This window comes from Amblyomma americanum, chromosome 3 (assembly GCF_052857255.1).
Source record: "Amblyomma americanum isolate KBUSLIRL-KWMA chromosome 3, ASM5285725v1, whole genome shotgun sequence".
In the NCBI taxonomy this organism is placed as follows: domain Eukaryota; kingdom Metazoa; phylum Arthropoda; class Arachnida; order Ixodida; family Ixodidae; genus Amblyomma; species Amblyomma americanum.
This window is the reverse complement of record NC_135499.1, coordinates 18,007,073-18,033,165: the sequence shown is the minus strand read 5'-3', so window position 1 is coordinate 18,033,165 and position 26,093 is coordinate 18,007,073. Positions and strand designations below refer to the sequence as shown.

General features: G+C 45.9%; 1 protein-coding gene across 1 annotated transcript in view; it reads left to right on the top strand.

Annotated features, from left to right (window-relative positions):
- Nucleotides 1-26,093, top strand: part of LOC144124465 (uncharacterized) — a 237,836-nt gene that overhangs the window by 108,464 nt on the left and 103,279 nt on the right. Inside the window, exon 2 of the mRNA XM_077657144.1 lies at nucleotides 6,537-7,454. Coding sequence (XP_077513270.1) covers nucleotides 6,537-7,454 — 918 coding nt within the window. The remainder of the gene's footprint in view (nucleotides 1-6,536; nucleotides 7,455-26,093) is intronic.

Below are 26,093 nucleotides of genomic sequence, written 5' to 3'. Positions count from 1 at the left end.
GGTCATTATTTAGCAGATGTTTTATTTCCTCTTTTATTGCCTAAGAAGCACCAGAATTCTCCGATTAAATCATTTAACGAATATTCCTGTGCCGATGACGCCTGCATAGTAGAATATCTGGAAAGCTGCCTGACTGAATTCGGTGACACTCACGCCTGCGTCCTGTGTAACAGTTTTAAGCGCATGTGCCATTACTGCATTGTAAACTTCGTCCCAAACAAACGAAAGAAAGCAAACAAACAGACACCATGGATGACGCTCGATATCATACACCAGAAGCGCAAAATAAAACGGCTAAAATCGCAGCGAGTGCAACCTGGCATAACCAAGAAAAAACAGGAGAACGTTTCACATTCAGTTCGTGATTCCAAAAAATCACTATTTCAGTACGTCTTTATACCTACCTTTATAAAAAACGCACCAGAAAAGTTCTGGAACTACATAAGCGGTAAAAAGACTATTGTGTCACAGACATCAGTCAACGGTTTCATAATCACAGACCAGAGATCCATTGCGCAGCTTTTTAATACATATTTTCAAAGCGTCTATTCAAATTGCAGTTCATGTACCCCTACATTCGCACAGTTTCGTGACACATAAGTCAATTCTGGTTCTTACGCTGGAATATCTTCTAAGCTACTGAACTTTAAATCCAAAAAGCATGTGGCCTCATAACATTTCGAACATTTTTCTTCGGAGATATTCCGAATCACTTGCAAATTTTTGTATGTAATGTTTCAAGCATACTTGCGAACTGAAAGTTGCCAGGTGACTGGAAGACCACCCGAATTTCAATTTCAATTCCATTTATTTTCCAGAAAATTCTGGCGGCTGCCTGGACTAAAAGCTGTAGGTATACAGCTTGACAAGGCCCAGGCAGCCGTTACAAGGCATAGAAGCAGACTTTGTTGAGAACTTTTACATACACACACAAAAAAAACGAACACATAGTCAGGTTACAGTTTTCACAAAAAAAACAGGACAGCCAGAAAGCACAAAATCATCAATAAATTACAATAGGGAAATACAGAAAACATATTTACATAAGATACAAGGGAGCAGCTGTACTTGGGCGCGAATTATAAATCAGGAATTATTTTTGAAGAAATAATTCACGCAATGCTTTCTTAGTAGGGTTATTTATGTCTTTATATCTATTTAAAATTACTGGAAGATTGTGCTGTAGTGCTTGGAACTTATAGTAAGTGCGAAAATGGGGAACTAACCAAGTGTCTGTGTTGCGAGTATTAACTGTGTGATCGTTCTGTTTCAGTAGCGCAGTGCCTTCTATCATAGACCTAAAGGATGACGACAGATGAAATGAAAGCAATATTCGAAATTCATACATAACTTTGAATTTTTAACACACTGAATGTTTCAAAAGCTTGCGGTGTGTGGCTGAGGTAATCAAGATTGGCAATGTGACGTATAAATTTCTTTTGCAGAAGGTAAATTTTTTCTAGGTTGGTCTTAGTTGTTTTCAACCAGACTAATGAGCAATAGCTTATTTGCGAGACAAATAATGCATTATATATTTGTAGCTTTATTTACCGTATATACCTATGAAACGGGATCGTTTAATGCTATCAAACTACCGCCCAATCTCTCTTATTTCATCTTGCTGTAAATTATTTAAACACGTTATTGCTAATCGCACAAATGAATTCCTAACTCGGCACTCTATTCTATCCAAGTTTCAGCATGGTTTTTGTAAAGGATATTCAACAATAACCCAACTAGTAACAATCGTTCACTCGCTTGAATTGCCCTCAGACAGTAATACCAGGTTGACCTAATATTCTTAGACTTTAGCAAGGCTTTTGAAAAAGTTCCTCGTGACAAATTCATAAGTAAAGCTTAAATCTATTGGCCTTCCTGAAATATTATTTACCTGGAATTCAGACTTTAACCATAAGCAGTGTCTTTATCGATGGAGCGGAATCGGACGCTCTTGCAGTCGCTTATAGAGTGCCTCATGGAAGTTTACTTCGATCTTCTTTATTTTCGCTGTATATTAATGACATCATCGGCACAATTGTTCCTGGCGTACAGATTACTTAGTTTGCGGATTACTGCTTGCTGTAGCGTAACATTACATGTTCTAATCACCAAATTGACATACATACCTCTGTAATTTACATCCTTTCATGGTGTCAGAAATCGGGCATGCCCCTAAACAAAGAAAAACAAACTTCCTTCGCGTGACACGTAATAAGAAATTATTTTTTGTCACAGTTATCATCTTGGATGAGCACCATTGCATGAAATTTTCAGTTTTAAATAATTAAGTGTAATATTTCCTAACAGTCCGTCCTCGAATTCACATGTGGAAAATATCTGCTCGTCCGTCTTTCGTAAACTATGTTTTTTTAAGAAATAAACTGTCCAAAGCCCCAATCAGGTTAAACTGCTCACGTATAACTTCCTCATCAGGCCTAAGCTCAAATATGAATGCGTAGTGTGGAATCCTCATACTGATACCAAACTTAAGAAACTTGAAGGAATCCAAAAAGGTCATAAGGTTTATTTATTCTCAATTTTAACTATTTCATTCTCTGTCTGAGCTAATGAAATCTCATCATCATTATCAGCAGCAGCCTTACTACGCCCAATGCAGGGCAAAGGCCTCTCCCATCTCGCTCCAATTAGCTCTGTCCTTTGCCAGCTGCATCCACCATATGCCTGCAAACTTCTTACTCTCATTAGCCCACCTAACCGTCTGCCGCCCCCAGCTGCGCTTACTTTCTCTTGGAATCCACTCCGCTACCCTTAAGGACCAGCGGTTATCTTGCCTTCGCATTACATGCCCTGCCCAAGCCCATTTCTTCCTCTTGATTTCGACTAACATGTCATTAACCCACGTTTGTTTCCTCACCCACTCTGCCCGCTTCCGGTCTCTTAACATTACCCCTATCATTTTTCTTTCCATTGCTCGCTGCGTTCTGCTTAACTTAAGCGGAACTCTTTTCGTTAGCATCCACGTTTTTTAGGAAATCTAACTGTATCCAACCTCTTGAGGCTAGAAGAAAAAATATTCGACGAGAATTTCTTTCCTTGCTCATAAAAAACAAATTCGCTCTTGATCCTGCAGCCTACTTATCATTTTTAGCTACACGCATCACTCGTCACCATCATCTAGGTTCACTTACCCTCGGCTTTGGTAAAACTGACACACTTAGATTTTTCTTTTTCCCGCGTACCATAAGCGAGTAGAATTCACCGACAGGATGAATGTCAGTGCGTAGCCATTCTGCATGCCTTGTTTCTTTAGTTGTTCTTTTTACTTGCTGCCCTTGCATCTGTAATATCTGCATATGTATTTGTTCTGCTTGGATCTGTAGCCTGATCTGCAGTATAATATAGAATAAAAATAAACAGCATTGCTAGCGGTGTAGCGCACCGGAATACAGGTGAGACGTGCTAACTTGTAGGCGTGTTAGCTAATATTGAATACTTAATGTTTAATGTTTTAATTATTACTGTTAGTCTCCTTATTTTTTGAGCGGCGTGTAGCCCACCGCTTACAAAACGCAGTTTACCTCGGCGCTGTGGCCCAAAAAAATTTTGGCTATTTAGACGAGTTACATGCACAGTTGGGGTTGGTTTCCCTGCAGCAAGGATTTTGAAAGCGCTTGTATTTTGGCGCGATATGGATCAAATTTCTTTGGGCCAGAGCGCCAAAGGTAACAGCATTTTGGAATTAAAATCTTATATGGATATTAGTTATGGTGGGCTACTCGCACTTCAATAAATCAACAAACTAATAGTTCAAAGGTTCACTGTTCAATATTAGTTAACATGCCGACTAGTTAAAACGAAGAAAAAGCAATTCTTTTATTTTACGATAAACACGCCTCTTTCCACTACAACTTTTTCTGAGCAGAGAACGCAATATTAGACTTATCACTCTAAGCTTCAGTTAGCATCTTTGTCTCGACCTGATCCTGTGTTTGCGCTGTTCTCCTTTTCATGACTTAGACTTATCACGAGTAGCTGCTCTCCTAAACAAGGAAATATCATCAGCGAATTGAATTTCTTTTTTTTAAGAACTAGTTGCCCGCCAGCACAACTGTAAGATTTTGCCAACCTTTCATTCGGCGCATGATAGCATCAAATGCTTATGCGCCATAAAAACCAACCCGCGCACGCACGCGCAACTAGTTCTTAAAAAAAGAAATACAATTCGCTGATGATATTTCCTTGTTTAGGAATGCAACTACTCGTGATAAGTCCGCTAACTGAAGCTTAGGGCTCTAATATTGCGTTCTCTGCTGAGAAAAAGTTGTAGTGGAAAGGAGCGTGTTTGTCGTAAAATATTGTGAATGGCTTTTTCTTCGTTTCAACAAGTAGGCATGCTAACTTATATTCAACAGTTAACCTTTTAACTATTGCTGTTAGTTGTCTAATTCAAGTGCGAGTAGCTGCGCAAAAAAAGCGCTCTTCTAACTCAAAAACCTATTTTAAAACTTTCAGCACATCTTATGCGAAACACCCGATATGCACGATTATAAACCATTCATGCCAGTCAGAAATCTGCCGTAATACTCCAACGGGCGCTTCACAAAGAGCAAATAACATTTCAATGGGCAACGTGTTAAAGTGAATCCTGCCAAAATAACCTTCTTGTTACTTCATTCTGCCTTGCTGGCATCCCTGACGCTGGATAATCATGTTGTGCAAATTTCTGAGGCTTCCAAATTTCTGGGCGTCACTCTAAACAAACCCTGCCATGCCGATTCACACGTGCACTATGTTGCGTTCGCCGTCCACATCATCATCAAAACATGCGTGTTTTCAACCGCACAACCATTATATTATGCCTATATCTACAGTCGTCTAACATTTCTGTGCCTTTCCGGGAAAATACATATTTCGAACGCATTTGGAAGGCTTCAGGGCCTACATAATAAAGCTATGATACTCATGTCGTTCAGTTTCGCTCTTTATCCCTGTTTCACACCCTAAACGTGTTAACACTTCATAACTTATTCAATCTCAAGTAACCGCCTATGTCCTGCATAATAAATTATTAGGGTCCTATTTATTACGTTACTAATCAGATTTTCAATACCAATCCTACCTGGCTTAAAGAGCATAATAATCTTCTTTTACCTAAAGTCGGGACTAGTACGGTAGGTTTACAACCATATTTATGGGCACTTGGTTTTAAACACTTTGCGTTGCGAAAATGAAGTATCCTTCACTGTTCACTCATACAGCCGCCGTGGTGCCTCAGTTGTGCTTGGCTTCTGACCCGAAAGACGTGGGTTCGACCCACTACGAGGCGGTCGCATTTCGATGACGGTGAAATGCAAAAGGCCCCTGTACTGTGCGATGTCGGTGCAAGTTAAAGAACAGCAGGTAGCTGAAATAATGTGGCGCCCTCCACTTCCAAGTCCTCATAGCCTGAGTCTCTTGGTACGTTAAACCCCATAAACCAGATACAATCAGTTCTTCATCGCGCGAAGATGTATGTATAGGCTTGCTGTGTGTCTGACATGCTGAAACCGATGTACTGCGTTGTTTAATTTATTATTTTTTTCTGTTTTTAAGCATAATGTAGCACTGCGAAAATTTTGTGTTATTTACTGTAGCGCTTTTATGTTGCCTCTGACTTTTTTTTTCTTGCGTATTGTGATTCTAAATTTTGTATTTCTCATGATGGCTTCATACACTGCTCCTGTTATTTCCAGCTTTATACATAACCGGCTTTGTTCAAGGTCTCCCTGTCAGTCTTTCCTTTCTTGATCTCCACCTATAGCATTTTCTGCAGTATACGGTTTTATTGTACGCATTAACACATAAACTGAACCACATTGAAATGGCAGAAGTGCGCAGGCCACAATGCTCGAAGTTATTCAAGTCCGTCGCTGGATGCGCTTAACTGCTGCAGAGCGTCTCGTACTTACGCGCGTAGCCCTCGATTTTCGACGCTTGGCTGTGTGTGTCCTAGACTCCTAATACGAGTGCGCAGTAAATATAAGGTCAGACAGCTGGGCGAGTTGGTTTGCATTATTATGGAACATGGTACGAGCGCAAGAAACAAGGACAAAGAGAGAAAACAACATGAACGCCGGACTTCAACTGAAATTTATTGCACACTTGCGGGACTTTTATATGCATATATGCATATTCTCCGCATATAAAAGTCCCGCAAGTGTGCAATAAACAAAGGACGAAGGGAGAAGCCAACACGAACGCCGGAGTTGAAATGAAATTTATTGCAGACTTGCGGGACATTTATATGCGGACAATATGCATATATGCATATAAAAGTCCCGCAAATGTGCAATAAATTTCAGTTGAAGTCCTGCGTTCGTGTTGTCTTCTCCCTTCGTCCTTGTTTCTTGCGCTGGTACCATGTTCCATAATAATGTACAGTAAAGGCTGTCGCAAATTCCAAGACGTGATTAGTCCTGACCCGCGGACTTGATTTGTGCCGTTCCGTACGGCTCCAGTGTCCCAAGACACACGCCACCGACTATGCTGTGCCTGCTTCCCCCCCCCCCCCCCCACCCCCCCCCCCCCCCCCCCAGGCGCTGCCAGCAGTGGAGGCTCAGCCGCTGCTGGCGGAAGACATGGTGATGGTCACGGGCCGGGTGTCGGCTCCCGCTATCGTAACCGCGCCGCCAGTTCTCAGCACCACGCACATCGTGGAGGGCGCGCCGCACGCAACGGCGGCCGTTCTGTCGCAGCCGAGCACCGTGTCTTGCGCCACCTACATGGTACCCACTGGCCCCAGCTACCCGGCTGCGCCTTGCACCGTGGCACCGACGTCGCCTCTGTGGAGCTCGATGGCGCAGACAATCGTGGAGGGCAGCGACATGGACTACGAGGTTCCAGTACCGGTGTCTTACCAGCCAGACATCCTGGAGCCCGCCCTGCCATTGTGGCAGGCTCCCAGCATCTGCGGCGGGTCGGAGTGGGCGTACGAGGACGCATTCGGCGCCATGCCAGTCGAGGAGCAGTGCACGGCGTTAGTCGAGAAGTACTCTTCGCAGGACTACGCTCCTGTATTCTTGGAGCAGCCACAACCGCAGTTCGTCCCCGAGGTGGCTACATCAGCGCCCCCGGTTGTGTCTTCCCCGCAGTACATCGTGTACGACTACTACGGAAACGTAGGCGGTGGATTCCAGTCCGCGGTGGCGCCAGCCTCACCGCTCCTGCTTCCCATGTCGACGTACACGGCGTCGGCGCCCGTCCTCCGACACATGTCGCGCACATACACCGAGGAAGAGTACCTGACCGAGAGCTCCACGGCCGACAGCTGCTCGGAACCGGCGTACGCGCGCACGGACGCCGGCAGCGCGGCCGCCACGTCCTACCTGACGTCCACGGGCGCCGCGTCGTACCTGACGTCCATGGCCGCAGCATCGATGTTCGAGAGGCCAGCCATTCCGACAAGGAAGCCTGCTTACCTCGAACAGAGGCTGCTCCTGCCACGCGACCCGCAGGTACGCGTCTCGTATTAGACGTTCGAGGCCCACAAGCATAGGACGAGCGTGCAGATACACTGCAAAATATTGCGCAATGTTTATACCATGGCTTGTAAATCGCGAAACTCAGCGGCAGCTCCAGCCTGCATCTGATTTGCTCGGCCGCAAACGAGCTGTACGGCGCAAAGCTGGTACATGAAACTCGCAGGCGAGAGACTCACTGCTTCTGTTACGCTCTGTTTATGCCAAGATGGGGCACCACGAATTGAAACAAGCGAAATGACATGCATACGGTTGGAAACGGTTACCTTTTCGTCTGTCTTCGGGGTAGGCGCTCCTGGAAAGTGGCGCGCCTTTCAAGTCTACCCAAAGCTAGTTTTACGCACTGCTTTTGTTTCCAGCAGTACATCGAGGTCTCGTTCAAAACATCGAAAAATACTCTTGCACCGTATCGGTAGTTCTCGATCCGTACGAGACCTTCGCATGGTCGCGTTCTCACGGTGTGCTGATGCCCACCTTTGGCCATGTCGCGAGGTGAACAACTACCGTGGCGAGCTAGTCTCTTCCCGCAGCTACCACGTTTATTTCAAGCGTAGAAGCGGGTGTATGTATGTATGTATGTATGTATGTATGTATGTATGTATGTATGTATGTATGTATGTATGTATGTATGGATGGATGGATGGATGGATGGATGGATGGATGGATGGATGGATGGATGGATGGATGGATGGATGGATGGATGGATGGATGGATGGATGGATGGATGGATGTACAAATGAATGGATGGATGGATGGATTCGGGGATAGATGGATGGATGGATGGAGTCAATGAATGGATAGATAGATGGGTGGATGGGTGAATGAAGGATGGAGGCATGGGTAGAAGTGAATAAAATAGATGGATGGATGGAATGCAATAACGATGGGATGGATGGATGGATGGATGGATGGATGGATGGATGAATGGATGGATGGATGGATGGACGGACTGACCGACAGACGGACGGACGGACGGATGGATGAAGGTATGGATGGATGAGTGCAATGCAATAAAATGGACGCATGGATGGATTGATTCGGGGATAGATGGAATGGATGGATGGAATCGATGAAGGGATGGATAGATGGATGGATGAAGAATGGAGGGATGGGTAGAACTGAAAATAGATGGATGGATGGAATGCAAGAATGATGGGATGGATGGATGGAATCGATGAAGGGATGGATAGATAGGTGGATGGATGGATAAAGGATGGAATCATGGGTAGAATTGAATAAAATAGATTGATGGATGGATGGATGGAATGTCATCATCATCATGAGCCTTACTACACCCACTGCAGATCAAAGGCCTCTCTCATGGCTCTCCAATTAACTCTATCTTTTGCCATCTGCACCCGCCGTTTGCCTGCAATCTTCTCAATCTCATCCGCCCACCTAACCTTCTGCCGCCCCTGCTACGCTTACTTTCTCTTGGAATTCACTCCGTTACCCTCAAGGACCAACGGTTACCTTGCCTTCGCAACACATGCCCTGCCCAAGCCCATTTCTTTCTCTTCATTTCGACTAGGATGTAATTAACCCGCGTTTTTCCCCTCACCCACTCTGCCCGCTTCCGGTCTCTTAACGTTACACCTATCATTTTTCTTTCCATGGCTCGTGTGTTGTCCTTAACTTAAGCTGAACTATTTTCGTTAGCCTCCACGTTTCTGCCCCCTAGGTGGGTACCGGTAAGATAAAGCTGTTGTACACTGTTCTCTTGAGGGAAATTGGTAAACTGCCACTCATGATCTGCGACAACCTGGCATATGCGTTCCACCCCATTCTTGATCTAGTTATCTCCATCTCATGATCGGTATCAGCTGTCACTACCTGCCCTTAGTAGACGTATTCCTTCACAACTTCCAGGCTCTCGCTGCCAATTGTGAACTGTTGTTCTCTTGCTATACTTTTGAACATTGCCTTGGTTTTCTGCATGTTAATTTTTATACCCGTCTTTCTGCTCTGCCTGTCTAACTCATTGATCATGATTTGCAGTTCACCTCCTGGGTGGCTCAGCAAGGCAATGTCATCAGCGAATTGCAGATTATTTAGGTATTCTTCATTTATTCTTATTCCCAACTGTTCCCACCTCAGGCCTCGCAATACCTCCTGTATGGATGGATTGCAAGAATGATGGGATGGATGGATGGATGGATGGATGGATGGATGGATGGATGGATGGATGGATGGATGGATGGATGGATGGATGGATGGATGGATGGATGGACGGACGGACGGACGGATGGATGGATGGATGGATGGATGGACGGACGGACGGACGGACGGACGGACGGACGGACGGACGGACGGACGGACGGATGGACGGACGGATGGACGGATGAAGGGATGGATCGATGAGTGAAAGGCAATAACATGGATGCATGGATGCATGGATGGATGGATGGATGGATGGATGGATGGATGGATGGATGGATGGATGGATGGATGGATGGATGGACGGACGGACGGACGGACGGACGGACGGACGGACGGACGGACGGACGGACGGACGGACGGATGAAGGGATGGATCGATGGGTGAAAGGCAATAAAATGGATGTATGGATGGATGGATTCGGGGATAGATGGATGAAATCAATGAATGGATAGATAGATGGGTGGATGGATGAATGAAAGATGGAGGGATGGGTAGAATTGAATAAAATAGATGGATGGATGGAATGCAAGAACGATGGGATGGATGGATGGATGGTTGGATGGATGGAATGACGGATGGACGGATGGAGAAGGGGTGGATGGATGGGTGAAATGCAATAAAATGGATGAATAGATGGATGGATGGATGGATGGATGGATGACGCTGAACCCTTTAAATCAGGAGGTGGTTCAAGCCACCTAGCCAGGCATTGTGAAATTTTAATCTTGTCTTGATTTTAGCCACCAATCAGATAACCTTGAATGGATGGATGATAGACACGGCTGAACCATTTAAATCGGGCGGTGGCTCTAGCCACCAAGCCGTGACTTATGAAATTTTACTCTTCTCTGGATTTTAGCCACCAATCAGATAACCTTCGCTTGGTTACTTCTACAAGCTTAAAATATATTTTCCCTTCACTGTCCTTAAACCCCAATGCCTTGGATAAATCAGCCCTGCTGCTTTCCCCTGTAGGGTGAAGCCATTTACAGAAAAGTATCGTGTTCAGCCGTTTCCTCCTCTTCTCCGCACGCAACGCACAACGTGTCTATCTCCTGGTACCTGACTCTATATGTCCTAGTCCCCCAAACTCCCGTCTTGGCCTCAAACAACAGAGCTTCCCCTACAATTATCATAGATATTTTCTTTGGCAATTTCCTGCTTAAAAATCCTGTATGTTCCCTGTCCTGATTTCGTTAGCATCCCTGTTTTCAACAGAGCTCTCTCTGTTTCTTTAACAATTTTCTTAACCAATAATTGCTGATTTGCCCCCTACTGCGGTCCAGATATTTGCTTGTTAATTTTCTAGTTCGCATTCTCCATTTCGTATCAACATTCCTCATATACATATATCTGAAAACTTACCCAGCCCACTGCTTTTCCCCCATTTTTCTCAATCACTCCTCCTCAAATACTGTCTTACTGCTAGCTTCTCTGCTCTCGAACGACGCCCATCCCATATCACCTTGTACACCCTGATTTCGTGTATTGACATGTGCTCCCAAAGGTAGCCTCCCTATGCCACGTTGTTTAATTTCTCACCTTACTTGAACATGTGGTCTCATGTACAGGACCGCATTACCGAAAGTCTGGCTAGGAACCATCACCCCTTTCCAGATCCCTCTTACCACTTCATACCTATTGTAATTCTACAGTGCCCTATTTTTCATGACAGCTTCATTCCTACTACCTTTATTCATTACATATTTTTCATGCCCTGTCAGATACTCAGTGCCGTTATTTGTACACACCCCAAGATACTTGTACTCCTCCACTATTTCTAGCGTGAACTCGTGCATTCTATGCTCACCGACGTCATCATTAAATATCATGACTGCGGATTTTTCCTTACTAAACTTGAAACCTAATGTATCTCCCTCTGTACCACATATGTCTATCAACTTCTGCAAATCTTCCTTGCTGTCAGTCAATAGCACTATATCATCGGTGTATATTAATCCCGGTAATGACTGTTTAATCAATTCTCCTTGCTTGAAAAAAGAAAGGTTGAAGCCTAGTCCACTCCTCTCTAGCTTGGACTCCACCCCATGCAGGTACAACATGAACAACAAAGGAGACAGAGGACATCCTTGCCTAAGCCCCCGCTGTATCTCTACAGTCTCTGATACCCTTTTTTCCCCATTTTATAAGCACTAAGGTACCTTTATATATATCTTTTAAAAGATTAATTACACCATCTTCCACATTCAATGGGCCCAGTATGTCCCACAGATACTCTAGAATAACGTTGTCGTAGACTCCCTTAATATCCAGAAATGCTAGCCATAGGGACCTATGTTGCTTTTCAGTAATCTCTATACACTGCGTCAATGAAAACAGATTGTCCTCTAACCTCCTATGTTTCCGGAACCCATTTTTCAACTCCCCTAGCACCCCCTCGTTATCCACCCAAGCCTGAAATCTGTGCTTTATAATCTGCATCACACCCTGTACACCACAGATGTCACTGTTATGGGACGGTAGTTACGTTAGCTTTGTCCCCCTTTCCCTTATATATCATGTTCATTCTACTTAATCGCCATTCATCGGGGACTTTCCCATCCACTGTCATTTTATTCCATACCTGTATTAATGTTTGCTTGGATTTTGGTCCTAGCTGCATTATTAACATAATCGGTATATCATCTGGTCCAGTTCACGTGCCACTAAGAACCTTCTTCTCTGCCCTTTCCCACTCTCTTCGCTCAAGTGAAGCTATTGCAGTAACCGGTCTATCATCCTTTGATAAATTGTGTGCAACATTTCTTTCCTTAAATTTTTCGGTCATCCTTGTTCCTATGTGTTTTATCGCTTCATCCCCTTCTAGTCGAATACCCTGATCTATAACAATTAACATTTGTTCTAGCCTAGTGTTATTACTCATTACATTTAGATGATTCCAGAATTTTTTAGCTGCTTTTCTATCCTTTTTATTTACTTTTGACAACTATTGGGCACCCTTTCTTCTAATTTTCTCATTAATCAAATAGGATGCTTTCCTTGTACACTTTATGAAGGTACACCATTTTCTGTCTACTTCAACTTCTGGTTCTCCCTTCTTGGCATATCTGTGTTCCCTGGACGCTTCCTGACGTTTCTCTATCGCCCTCTTGACCTCCTCATCCCACCAACTCTTGCGTTTGCGTCTTTTCCCTTTTAGCTTTACTCGCACCTTAGCTAGCTCTTTCTACAATAATCGAGTTAATTTGGTATAAGTCCATTCTGTTTCACTATCCTCAAAGATACTTTCTTAATTTGTTTGGATCCTTCTTCCAATTGCCCTTCTGAGTAAAAATTCTCCTCTGATTGTTCATCTCGGTTCAGTCCTACTTTGGCTTCTCTTCTGAAACTCAACTTGAAAAGCTTGTGGTCACTACCTAGACTTCTGGAACCATGTTCATCTATGCTCATTACCCCTAATCTATTAAAAATCCTCTGTGACATTAGTGCATAATCTATCGTCGAGTGCAGACTCCCTGCCTGCCATGTTATGAGCCCTTCGCACTTCTCGGTACTGTTGCTTAAAACTAAATCATGCCTGTTACACATATCCTGCAGCATGCTTCCTGTCGAATCTGTGTACCCATCCAGGTCTTCTATATGGGCGTTCATGTCGCCTAATATAATTATCTCGCCCTGTCCTCCTAGCTCATCAATGTCGCTTGCAATACATTCTAACATTTTCCTGTTTTCCTCTGGCGTTAGCTCCTGTCCACAGGTATACTAAGCCAAGGAGTGTTTGCTCCCCTGCCACTTTTCCTTTTAGCCATAAATGTTCCTTGCATCCCAGTTTAACCCTTTGAAAATTCTTACTTTTATGAATGAATGCCCCATTCCCACCCCCCTTTCTGCTGCCTTCTGTTCTACTGCGATATTCCCATGCGTAGTCTGGGTTACAGGGTGGTTGCTCCATGTCTCTAAGATGCGTTTCCACTAAACCATATACAATTAATTCCTCCTGCCTTAACTGTTATTCTATTTCCTCCCATTTCAGACTATTCCTGCCACCTTGCATGTTAATGAAAGATATATCTGAATTAACTTGGCCCTGGCGCTTGTGTCTATTTCTTCTCTTATGGTTCCATCGTCACTTTGATCTTGGTTCTTCCTTCTCTACACTGGTTCCCTCCGAGCTATGGGTCCCCCCAAAAAAGCTGTTGCCTGGCGACCTATATTACTACCCACCCTCTTGCCAGTGACACAACCGTAGTGAGTGCCATCCTGTGCAAAAGGTGGGGCCTGGCCTCGTACACATCCCTGTTAACTTCCATTACCCCGTATCTTAGTCGTCGACTCATAAACCTAATTACACGGTAAGCCTCAACGATCCTCCTTTCCGTTTCGGTAGCCTGCCTCTGGACCTCTGGGAGTGTGCATATCGTCACATGAACACTCTCAGAGGCCTCTCTAAGCCTACGCATCCCCGCTTCTAACTGCTCCTCGAGGTTCTGGCTCCTCCCCTTCAGCACATCGTTGAGACTAGCATGGATAACGACAGGGTGTTCGCCATCCTTGCTGCCCCCCACCACCTCCTGGGCTTTGGGCATTGCATCTACCATGCACTTCCCTGACTGGGCCTCCACCTGCGCCCGCCTGTCCGCCTTCACTGTCGTCAAAACGCCTCCCTCAACCCTCGCTACGTTCGAGTCACCGACTACCAGAACCCTCCTCCGCTCTAACCGTTCGCTTCCTGACTGCGACTGTTGCCCTCCGGATCGCACTACCTGTCTCTCCCGCAGCCGTACGCTACTGTCGCGAGTTTTTACCTCCCTCTCTTCCCCACTCAAAGCCTGCTGAGGCTACAGCACTGTAGGATCGACGAGCCTCGCCCCCCCCCCCCCCCCCCCCCCCCCCCCACCTGACACTGCTCCGAAACGGGGTGCCCTGCCGACCGCAACCTGAGCGCTTCTAACTGCTCTTCTAGCTGGGCCCGCTTTTCCCGCTCCTCCTTCAGCTCGCCCACAACTCGCTCCAACAGGTCGGCATTAGTCTCCTCCCTCTTAAGCGACTCGGCGACCTGCGTTTCAAACTTAATCCGTTCCCCTCGTTCCACCTTCAGGTCCCCTTTGAGTTCCTTAATCCTAGCTGCCCATTCCCCTTTCAACGTCTGAACGGCCTCCTCAAAACGCTTACATATCTTGCACGCGAAGCTAGCTCCATCTGCCTCGGCTAAGTTCCTGAACTTGGTTTCGTCTAAATAGCACCCAACAAAACACAAAACCTGCTCAAAATCTCCCAGAAATATCCCATCAGGACATTTGGAATGTCCCCAGGTTATTTTTCCCGAAGACGTCCAAAAAACGTCCCCACAACTAGCCGTGCCCAAAAAGTTGTGCGTTCCAGGGACAGACCCAAAAAGCTAATGCTAGATTTCTCGGCTATGGTTCAATAAAATTATTTCTTCTTTTTCATGCAGACTTCAGGCATCTAAGCACACATATGTGCCAAATTTCAGGCACATGCTTACGTTACAGGTGGTGTAATACATCTGTCAACTCGCGTGAATGCTTGCTGGTTAGGCCATTCAGACTTACCCGATTGCATGAAATGTGCTTTAACCAGGTGAAAATTTGGGCTGGTTGGTGCAAGATCTTGTGACGGGAGCAGCGCAGCACGAGACAAAAAAAGAAGCGGGACACGACGCTGATTAACAACTAGATTTTTATTGCACGTTCGTCGAATATATACATCTCGCTCGTATAAGAAGGAAAAGAAAGAAGCATGAAAAACGCGTAAGATGTACACGTGGTGAAATATTAAGACATCGCACGCAGATAATCAATTTCTCTGTCACGAATCGCTATATCTAAGCGCTATCGAAGCAAATATTAATTCAAAAAGTCGCCCGATCCCGCCCATATAACAGGAAATAGCAGAGCAATGCAGATGTAATTTCAGTTTATTAGATGTGCTCTTTGCATTTAAATGAATACAAACAGGAGACGCATATGTATGCACCGTTTAACGACAATGTACGGAGCACTACGACACCAGCAAATAATAATGTTCAAAAATTTCACTAGCTCTGAGAAATCTGAAAAAATAGAGTAATAAAAACATAATACAGGCTGAAAGTTGATGTACCTTAAGCAAACATTCTAAAGGGTACAAAAGCATATATGCACAGGCAAAATAAAACGCATGTAAAGAGCAACCTGGGTGCCAAAAGGAAAGACGATATTGGCGAACTATACCGATACGCGGTTTCAGGTTACTGGTATTGTCACGTAGTGGTGACAGCAGTCGAAGCAGCGATGAAGACGGACGAAAGGGTCTTCTAAAAGAAAACTGTTTATTGTATGACTTGCACCCAAAATCGACTGAATCACTCGGCGGCGGCGAAGCGACAAGCGTGCTCGGCAGTCGTCGAACAAAATGCCCGCCGCTGTCGGCCGTGCTCAATTTAAAGCTGATAGCAAACTTTCGAGATAAAGAGCGCGAAGTTACTAGAACATTCCGGAACAACGTAGAATAGCTCTGCCTGGCTGCGATCAATCGAGATAAATAAAGCGATAAGTTGTGTGATGGCGGATTTGAAAAACGAACAAACACTGCAAATATGCAAACACAAAAACTATACCGCTGCGACAGGACGGCAATGTAGGTAGAGCAGGTTAATCCATGGGCACTCGCCGCAAGGGTCTGGTGGGCGTCCGAAGATCTCTCCCGCCTATGATCGCAGTACACGGCCACGCTGCCGCCAACAACACCCCACAGTCATCGGAGGCGCTGAGGGATGCAGAGTGCGCACTAGGAGTTGCCCATTGCCTTGAAATCCGCTGCCGCGAACGACGCCTGTAAGAGCGCCATTATGTTGTAGGGCCGTGAAGCTGTGCAAACGACGTGATGCGCCGCGCGCCGCTGCACCAGTTCCAAAAGGAATTATGGGGGCACGCCGAGGTGCGCGGGAAAGCTGCCATGAATTCGCAGCTACGCAGTTCACGACAGCCCAGTGATGAGAGCAAGAGCTGCTGCGCGCTGGGGTTTGCGCGCGAGCGGCTAGGGGCTGCGCGAATACGTGTGCGCAAAATGGCTTCCGTCCAGCGAGGAAGCCGGGCAAGCGACGGGAGGCCCATTACTGCGCCTCTGCTTGACAGCGGCGCAACGAGGACTGCTGGTAGTTGGAGATGCCTGCAGGGACCACCGCACCGTGCTTAAGTTGGAAACACTATTGAAGACGGGCACATTGGTGACCGCCGCTCCCGGCAATGCGATGAAAAGGCAGACCGCCGTCGCCTGTCCGCTTGCAGCGTGGAGCCGACGGCCCACGAGAGATGCGGGGTGAACTGCGCTTCCTTCGGCTGTTCGAACAAAACTGTCTGATCTCTCAAAACGGCGAGTGCAAGCGCAAAATCTACTGTCCCCGTAGCTTTTGGAGCGAGGGAGAGAGAAAAGGGAGCGAGGAGTCAATTTGTATTCTTTGTTGAAAAGTATTGGTCCCAAAAATGTTATCCCAATTACCTTTCTGGGACCAAAATGGTATGATTTGTTTTTATTTCTACTTAACAGCCTCAAAAAAACGTTTCTAGGACATTAGTGGGCGCACTTCCTTTTTGCTTGTGTTTCTTTGTCCTGCCTCTACGGCCTGGAAATGTTCGATAAATGCTGTAGTGGGACAGGGACATTGCTATCTGGGCGCTCCTGGGGAGGTACGTTGTTTGCTGGGCACCAACGGTCGCACTCCTGGCACTGCACTAACTCCCCGTCCCCGTCCACCTTGACTTTCCTAGCTTGTCGACCGACCGTCCAGGCCGACTGCGCAACGTAAAAGCCCGCCAAAAATCCTACACAAAAACTTCGGCACTACGCAACGGAAAAGCCGGCCAAAATTCCTATGAAAAAAACCTTCGGCCTACGCAACGTAACAGCCCGCCAAAATTCCTACAGAAAAAACCTTCGGCACTATGCGAAGTAAAAGCCCGCAAAATTTTCTGCAAAAAGAGAAAAAACCTTCGGCACTGCGCAACGTAAAAGCCCGCCAAAAATCCTACACCAAAAACTTTCAGCACTACGAAACGTAAAAGCCTGCCAAAATTTCTACACAAAAACATTCGGCACACACACTTCCGCTAGCCTTCCTTCCATTAAATCGGTTTAAAACTACCGCCCGACAGCATGTACAAGAGCAAACACCAAAAAGCACTTAGCTCCACACGTAGTCGCTGGAGCTCCGAAAAAAAGCGTCCTTCTCCGACGGCGTCACAAGCGAAAAGCTGAGAGAGAAGCAGACACAAGCCTTGGTGGATGGATGGACGGATACGGCTGAACCCTTTACATCGGGCGGTGGCTCAAGCCACCTAGCCATGTCTTGTGAAATTTTACTCCTGTCTTGCTTTTAGCCACCAATCAGATAACCTTCGCTTGGTTACTTCTAACCTCTTAAAATCCACTTTCCCTTCACTATCCCTAAACCCCAATGCCTTGGGTAAGTCAGCCCCGCTGCCTTCCACTGTAGGGTGAAGCCCTTTACAGAAAAGTATCAAGTGTTCAGCTGTTTCCTCCTCCTCTCCGCACGCAATGCACAAAGTGTCTATCTCTGGGTACCTGACTCTATACGTCTTAGTCCGCAAAACTCCAGTCCTGGCCTCAAACAACAAAGAACTTCCCCTACAATTATCATAGATATTTTCTTTGACAATTTCCTGTTTAAAGGTCCGGTATGTTTCTAGTGCCGATTTCGTCAGCATCCCTGTTTTCCACAAGGCTCTTTCTGTTCCTTTAACCTTTTTCTTAACCGATAATTGCTGATTTGCCCCCTTACTGCTGTCCAGATATTTGCTTGTCAATTTTCTAGTTCGGTTTCTCCATTTCGTGTCAACATTCTTTATATACAGGTATCTGAAAACTTTCCTAGCCCACGGCTTTTCCTCCATCCTTCTCAATCGTTCCTCAAATGCTATCTTACTGCTAGCCTCTCTGCTCTCGAAAGACGCCCATCCCATATCACCCTGTACCCCCTGATTTAGTGTATTGCCATGTGCTCCCAAAGCTAACCTCCCTACTCCCCGTTGCCTAATTTCCAGCCTTGCTTGAACATCTGGCCTCATACACAGGACCGCATTCCCGAAGGTCAGGCTAGGGACCATCACCCCTTTCCAGATCCCTCTTACAACCTCATACCTATTGTAATTCCACAGTGCCCTATTTTTCATTACAGCTGCATTCCTACTAGCTTTATTCATTACATATTTTTCATGCTCTGTCAGATACTCAACACTGTTATTTATCCACACCCCAAGATACTTGTACTCATTCACTACTTTTAGCTCGAACTCCTGTATTCTATGCTCGCCGCCCTCTTCATTAAATGTCATGACTGCAGATTTTTCCTTACTATACTTGAAGCCTAATCTATCTCCCTCTGTACTGCATATGTCTAACAACTTCTGTAGGTCTTCCTTGTTGTCAGCCATTATCACTATATCGTCCACATATATTAGTCCCGGTAATGTCTGTTTAATCAATTCCCCTTGCTTGAAAAAAGATAGGTTGAAACCTAGTCCGCTCCCCTCTAGCTTGGCCTCCAAACCTTGCAGGTACAACATGAACAACAAAGGGGACAGAGGACATCCTTGTCTAAGCCCCCGCTGTATCTCTACAGGCCCTGATACATTTTCCCATTTTATGAGCACTCTGTTACCTCTATATATATCTTTTAAAAGATTAATTACTTCATTTTCCACATCCAATGTGCCCAATATGTCCCACAAATGCTCCTGAGTAACGTTGTCATAGGCTCCCCTAATATCCAGAAATGCTAGCAAATAAGGGCCTATGTTCCTTTTCCGCAATTTCTATACACTGTGTCAATGAAAATAGATTGTCCTCCAACCTCCTTTGTTTCCGGAACCCATTCTGTAGTTCCCCTAACACCCCCTCGTTCTCCACCCAAGCCTGCAGTCTATCCTTTATAATTTGCATCACCACCCTGTAAACCACAGATGTCACTGTTATGGGGCGATAGTTACTTACGTCTGCTTTGTCCCCCTTTCCCTTATATATCATGTTCATTCTACTTAATCGCCATTCATCGGGAACTTTCTCATCCACTATCATTTTGTTCACTACCTGTATTAATGTTTGCTTGGATTTTGGTCCTAACTTCTTTATCAACATAATCGGGATACCATCTGGTCCTGTTGATGTGCCACTAGGAACCTTCTCTGCCCTTTCCCACTCTCCTTGCTCAAGTGAAGCTATTGCTGTAACCGGTCTATCCTCCTTCGATAAATTATGTACCACGTGCTTTGCTGAAAATTTTTCCGTCATCTTTGTTCCTATGTGTTTTATTGCTTCATCCCCTTCTAGTCGAATACCCTCATCTGTAACAATAAACCTTTGTTCTAGCCTAGTTTTATTACTCATTGCATTTAGATGTTTCCAGAATTTTTGGGCTGCTTTTCTATCCTTTTTATTTACTTTTGACATCTATTGGGAACCCTTTCTTCTAATTTTCTCATTAATCAAATAGGATGCGTCCCTTCTACACTTTATGAAGGCATCCCATTTTCTGTCTACTTCGGGTTTTGGTTCCCCCCTCTTCTTGGAATATCTGTGTTCCCTGGATGCTTCCTTGCGCTTTTTTATTGCCCTCTTGACCTCCTCATCCCACCAACTCTTGGGTTTGCATCTTTTCCCTTTTAGCTTTACTCGCACCTTAGCTAGCTCTAGCTCCAGTAATCGAGTTAATTTGGTATAAGTACATTCTGTTTCACTATCCTCAAAAATTACTTTCTCGATTTGTTTGGCTGCTACTTCCAATTGCTTTTCTGAGTAAAAATTTCCCCCTGATTGTTTATCTTGATTCAGTCCTACATTGCTTTTTCTTCTGAAGCTCAACTTGATACGCTTGTGGTCTCTACCTAGACTTCTGGAACCATCTTCATCTATGCTCATTACCCCTAATATGTTATACATCCTCTGTGACATTAGTGCATAATCTATCGTCGAGTGCAGACTCCCCGCCTCCCATGTTATGAGCCCTTCACACTTCTTGGTGCTGTTGCATACAACTAAATCATGCCTGTCACACATGTCCTGCAGTATGCTTCCTGTCGAATCCGTGTACCCATCCAGGTCTTCTATGTGTGCATTCATGTCGCCTAATATAATTATCTCGCCCTGTCCTCCTAGCTCATCAATGTCGCTTGCAATACATTCTAACATTTTCCTGTTTTCCTCTTTGTCATTAAACCCTGTCCACAGGTGTACAAAGCCAAGGAGTGTTTGCTTGCCTGCCACTGTTCCTTTTAGCCATAAATGTTCCCTGCATCCCAGTCTAACCCTTTGAAAATTCATACTTTTATGAATGAATGCCCCGATTCCACCTCCCTTTCTGCTGCCCTCTGTTCTATTGCAATATTCCCTTGCGTAGACTGGGTTACAGGGTGGTTGCTCCATGTCTATAAGATGTGTTTCCGCTAAACCATATACCATTAATTCCTCCTGTCTTAACTGTTCTTCTATTTCCTCCCATTTCAGTCTATTCCTGCCACCTTGCATGTTAATGAAACCTATATCTGAATTAACTTGGCCCTGGCGCTTGCGTCTCTTTCTTCCCCTATGGTTCCATTGTCCGTTTGATCTTAATTCTTCCTTCTCTACACTGGTTCCTTCAGAGCTCTGGGTCCCCCCAAAAAAGCTGTTGCCTGGCGACCTATCCTACTACCCACCTTCTTGCCAGTGGCACCACCGTAGTGGATGCCATCCTGTGCAAAAGGGTGGGGCCTAACCTCTTACACTTCCCTGTTGACCTCCATCACCTCGTATCTTAGTCGTCGACTCAATAGCCTAATTACCCGATTAGTCTCCACGACCCTCCTTTCCGTTTCGCGAGCCTGCCTCTGGACCTCTGGGATTGTGCATATGGTCACATGCACACTCTCAGAGGCCTCTCTGAGCCTACGCATCCCCACCTCCAACTGCGTCTCAAGATTCTGGCTCCTCCCCTGCAGTACATCATTGAGACCAGCATGGATGACCACAAGGTGTTCGCGATCCATGCTGCCCACCACCACCTCCCGGGCTCTGGCTATTGCATCCACCATGCACTTTCCCGACTGAGCCTCCACCTGCACCCGCCTGTCTGCCTTCACTGCCGTCAGAACGCCTCCCTCAACCCTCGCTACATTCGAGTCCTCGACCACCAGAACTCTCCTGCGCCCCAAACGTTCGCTTCCTAATTCCATCTGTTGGCCTCCGGATCGCTCTAGCTGACTCTCCTGCCGCTGTACGCTATTGTCGCGAGTTTCCATGCCCGCTTTAACCTTTTTCATTTCGTTCTCATTTTTCTCACTCAATGCTCGCTGCACTACAGCACTGTACGATCGACGAGCCTCGTCCCCCACCTGACCCTTCTCCGAACTGGGGTGCCCAGCCGGCCGCGACCTGAGCGCTTCAACCTGTTTTTCTAGCTGGGTCCGCTTTTCCCGCTCTTCTTTAATCTCGCCCACCATTCGCTTCAACAGGGCGGCATTATTATCCTCCTTTTTAATCAAATCGGCGACCTGAGCTTCCAGCTTAATCCGTGCCTCTCGTTCGACCTGCCGGTCCGCATTAAGTGCATTAAACCCAGCTTCCCATTCCCCTTTTAACGCATGAACGGCGTCCCCAAACCGCTTGCACATCTTACACACGAAGCTAGCCTCATCCGCCTCGGCTAAGCTCCCGAGCCCTGTCTCATCTAAATAACACCAACGGTCGCACTCCTGGCACTGTACTAACTCCCCGTCCTTGTCCTCCTTAACTTTCCTAGCTTGCCGACCCATCGTCCTGCCGACTACGCCTTGTGAAAGCCCGCCAAAATTCCTATGCGTAAAAACCCGCCAAGAATATTACACAAAACTTCGGCACTACGCAACGTAAAAGCCCGCCAAAATTCCTAGAGAAGAAACCTTCGGCACTAGTCAACGTAAGAGCCCGCTAAACTCCTGCACAAAAACCTTCGGCACTGCGCAACGTAAAAGCCCGCCAAAATTACTACACAAAAAACCTTCGGCACTACACAACGTAAAAGCCCACCAAAATTCCTACACAAAAACCTTCGGCACTACGCAACGTAGACGCCCGCCAAAAATCCTACAACAAAAACTTTCAGCAATACGCAAGGTAAAAGCCTTCCAAAATTTCTACGCAAAAACCTTCGGTACACACACTTCCGCTAGCCTTTCTACCCTTAACTCGGTTTAAAACTACTGCCCGAAAGCATGTACAAGCGCAAACACCAAAAGGCACTTAGCTTCAGACGTAGTCGCTGGAGCTCCGAAAAAAAAAAGCGTCCGCCTCCGACGGTGTCACGAGCGGTCTCAGAAACAAGCAGCGCCATCTACCTCGTGGATTTTGTACTATATCGCGATTTGCAGCCACCTTCGCTATATCCGGTATATTGCCTTGTTATAACCGTTGATAAATTTCATAAACGTGCGCATCACCACACGACGAATCGTTTGACACCATCTCGAAACCCTGCTCCAAACAGTTCGGCCGTAATGAAGGTCCTAGGAATGCACGGTGTGGGAACGGAAAGGTCATTGTTGCGAATCCCACACATACCTAGGGCTTCATCTCAATTAGTACTTTTATTTTCAGGAACATGCCAATTCATTTGACACCGCTTCGTCATTTCTGCGGCAAACGGGCCGCACCCAAATTTTATGAAAATGATGGTCCCGGGAGGTGTTCCACATCGATGGCCGATATACTGGTACATCTACCGGGTATCCCAGCTAACTTGAGCCGAAGGTTAAAAATAAATTATTAGATGCAGACGAGTGAAACAAGTTGCACATTGGTGAATGCCATCTTTCGCACCACATGAAATTTGTTTTTTTCGCATTTAATTATTACTTTAACTAAGTTTAATTATAAAAGTAATACATAATAACTTTTGACAACAAATTCAATTTGAAGAGTTGTCGAGCACTTTCAGAAACCCCCATTCTATCATTTACGATAAGGAAACTTTCACGTGCGTCTTTTTTTCTCAGCTCCAAAGAAACCCCGCGAAATGAAAAATCAACCACATGACTAACGCACTTGCGTGCCAAGATCGTGCTGCTCTCAAGCGTAGTTCGAGCAAACGAAATCACCTGCAGCCCTCACTTGACGGCCCCGCACCAGCGGCAGGCCGATATGATGGCTGTGGTTTCTCGTCCGCGTCAGCCAGTGGCACACATGATCGACGGTTCCAGTTGCCACCGCGAACATTTGTCCATTTCTCCACTGTCCCTAAATAAACTACTCCTAGCCGTGTCCTTTTACCGGCAATTGTACCTGATACCCAGACATGTTTGCAAGTTGATTTTATTCTTTGCCAGTTGGTTCCTTCATTTTTCCGCGTACCTACCCCTCCTCTCTTCTTCTCCGTTGTTGTTCTCTTGTTTTGTTCCCAGACGTAGTTCATCAATAAACGGTGGATCTTCTAGATCCCTGAGATCTGTCTCGCATTTCAGGTACACACCTACTTCTTCGTCCTTTAAAAGCTGTTCTATGTCTTGCCTTGCATGTTTATGTAACTCATCGTCATTCTATTTTTTTTCCTAGTGGGGGGATTGGGTATGGACCTACTAGTGGTGATCTTCTTAGGTTCAGCCTCCAATATTGCGCTTTCTTCTTCGCTTCCACTTACCGCTACACCCGGAGGCGTATTGCCGAACAATATCCCGTAGGCGCACTCGAGCAGACGACGCCGAGGACTGCGATCTCGTCACACGACCTCATTTCCTTTGAATTCTGAAGCGGCCATGGCGGCCACGGTACTTTTTCACGCCGTTGTAAGCAAATGGTTCTTAGTATACTGTACCAGGGTTCCTGGTGACAATGCAAGCTGCCTCGTTGGATACTGGATACTTGCCTATGAATGCTTAAATTGCGTCGACTCCAAGGACGTATGCAAGTCGCCCCGGTAGGTGCTTGATATGCACGGTCCAACGTTCTTCAAACCGATGGAAAATCTTTGTGGTAACGATGTCACGAAGTGTTTATTTGATACGGTTTGCTGTCTTTGCAAGCGTTCCTAATTCCTGCGAGGATTGTAGAAAACAAAGCGCCAAACAAGAGAGCACAGAGCAAGAGACGACGAGACAGGCGCTATCGTTGTGTGGGCCTGTGAGAAGCGCCTGTCTCATCGTCTCTTTTTTATATTTATTTATTTGATGCTGTCAGTCCCATCACGGATCGTAAAAGGGAGGGCATTCAAAAGCACAATGAGATGCAAATATAGAAACAACCCATCTTTGTGCCAGCATGAAAATTGGGACGCATCAACGTAGACAGACACATGGAACACGGAACACACAGCTGACTAGCAACTTTAATGAAAACGCGCGCAACGCGCAGAAATATATACAGTGGGTAAAGGCGGAGAGAAGGATGAAGAGAGGGCAAAGCGTACGGCAAAGAAGACCGCACCGAAAGCAAATATAACAACAAAACCCTGGAAAAGGTGACGGAACAGCCGTCAACGGGAACGCGAAACCATGTGAGCCCCGACAATCTGAGGTCGCGTTGGAAATCTGTGCGCACTTGTGCTGGGAACCTAAAAGATAACCGGAAACCAGTCCTTAGAGGAGTTCAAACTTAAGATCTAGGCCACAAAACAGACAATGAAAGAAAAAAAGTGGCGTCATAAAATCAAAACGCGAAATACTGAGTTAATAAATAAATGAAAAAATACAGCGCCAATAAAACACGCCGGAACAAAGCTACAAGTTTAAGGGGACCCAGAAAGGGGGTCTCAATTAACGTGCGATATGTCTGGGGTATTAAAAGACGACGGTTCATAATTATCCTCCAGCAAGAATTATTTTAATGCGTTTTGTGGAAGCGGAGTTATACGCAGACAAAATTTGAACTTCCGCGTATTCGCACCTTTCCCTCTCCTTTTGCACGCCAAAACGGCGGCGCTCCTCCGCCGGCCCCACTCACTCGGCCTCACTCACTCGGCTCCTCCCCTACCTCCGCCGGCTACGGCGCGCGCGGAGTGTTGGGAGTGGCCGCCGCCGCGGTAGCGCGTGACGTCTGAAAGAATTTGGCGCTGTGAACCAATGATAACCCCCCGCTGCTGACGTCACTTGCAAGACGTGACGTCGTCTGCCAGGTTTTCGCGTGGAAGCCCGGCACCGCGCGTCGCGGCGAGGTGCGAAAGCGGGAATTTTTAAAAATTTATTGTAAAATTCCCGCTCGCTTTTGAGGTCTCGTACGCGGCATAGACGCTCGGTGGCCTGTACTCTACACAGCGCAAGCATTTTAAACTCAAGCTGAAACACCTAATTTTTGCGGCCCTTTTAACATGAAGATGGACTTGAGGCTGCGAAAATTGTAAAAACCTTCCTCGCCGTCGGGTGAGACGATAGTATAGTTAAAACCAATAAATGTGAACGGTAACACGGCTAATCAGGGCTAAACGGGCAAAAACATGACGTAGGAGATAGAAAAATAAACGATGGCGAACAGGAC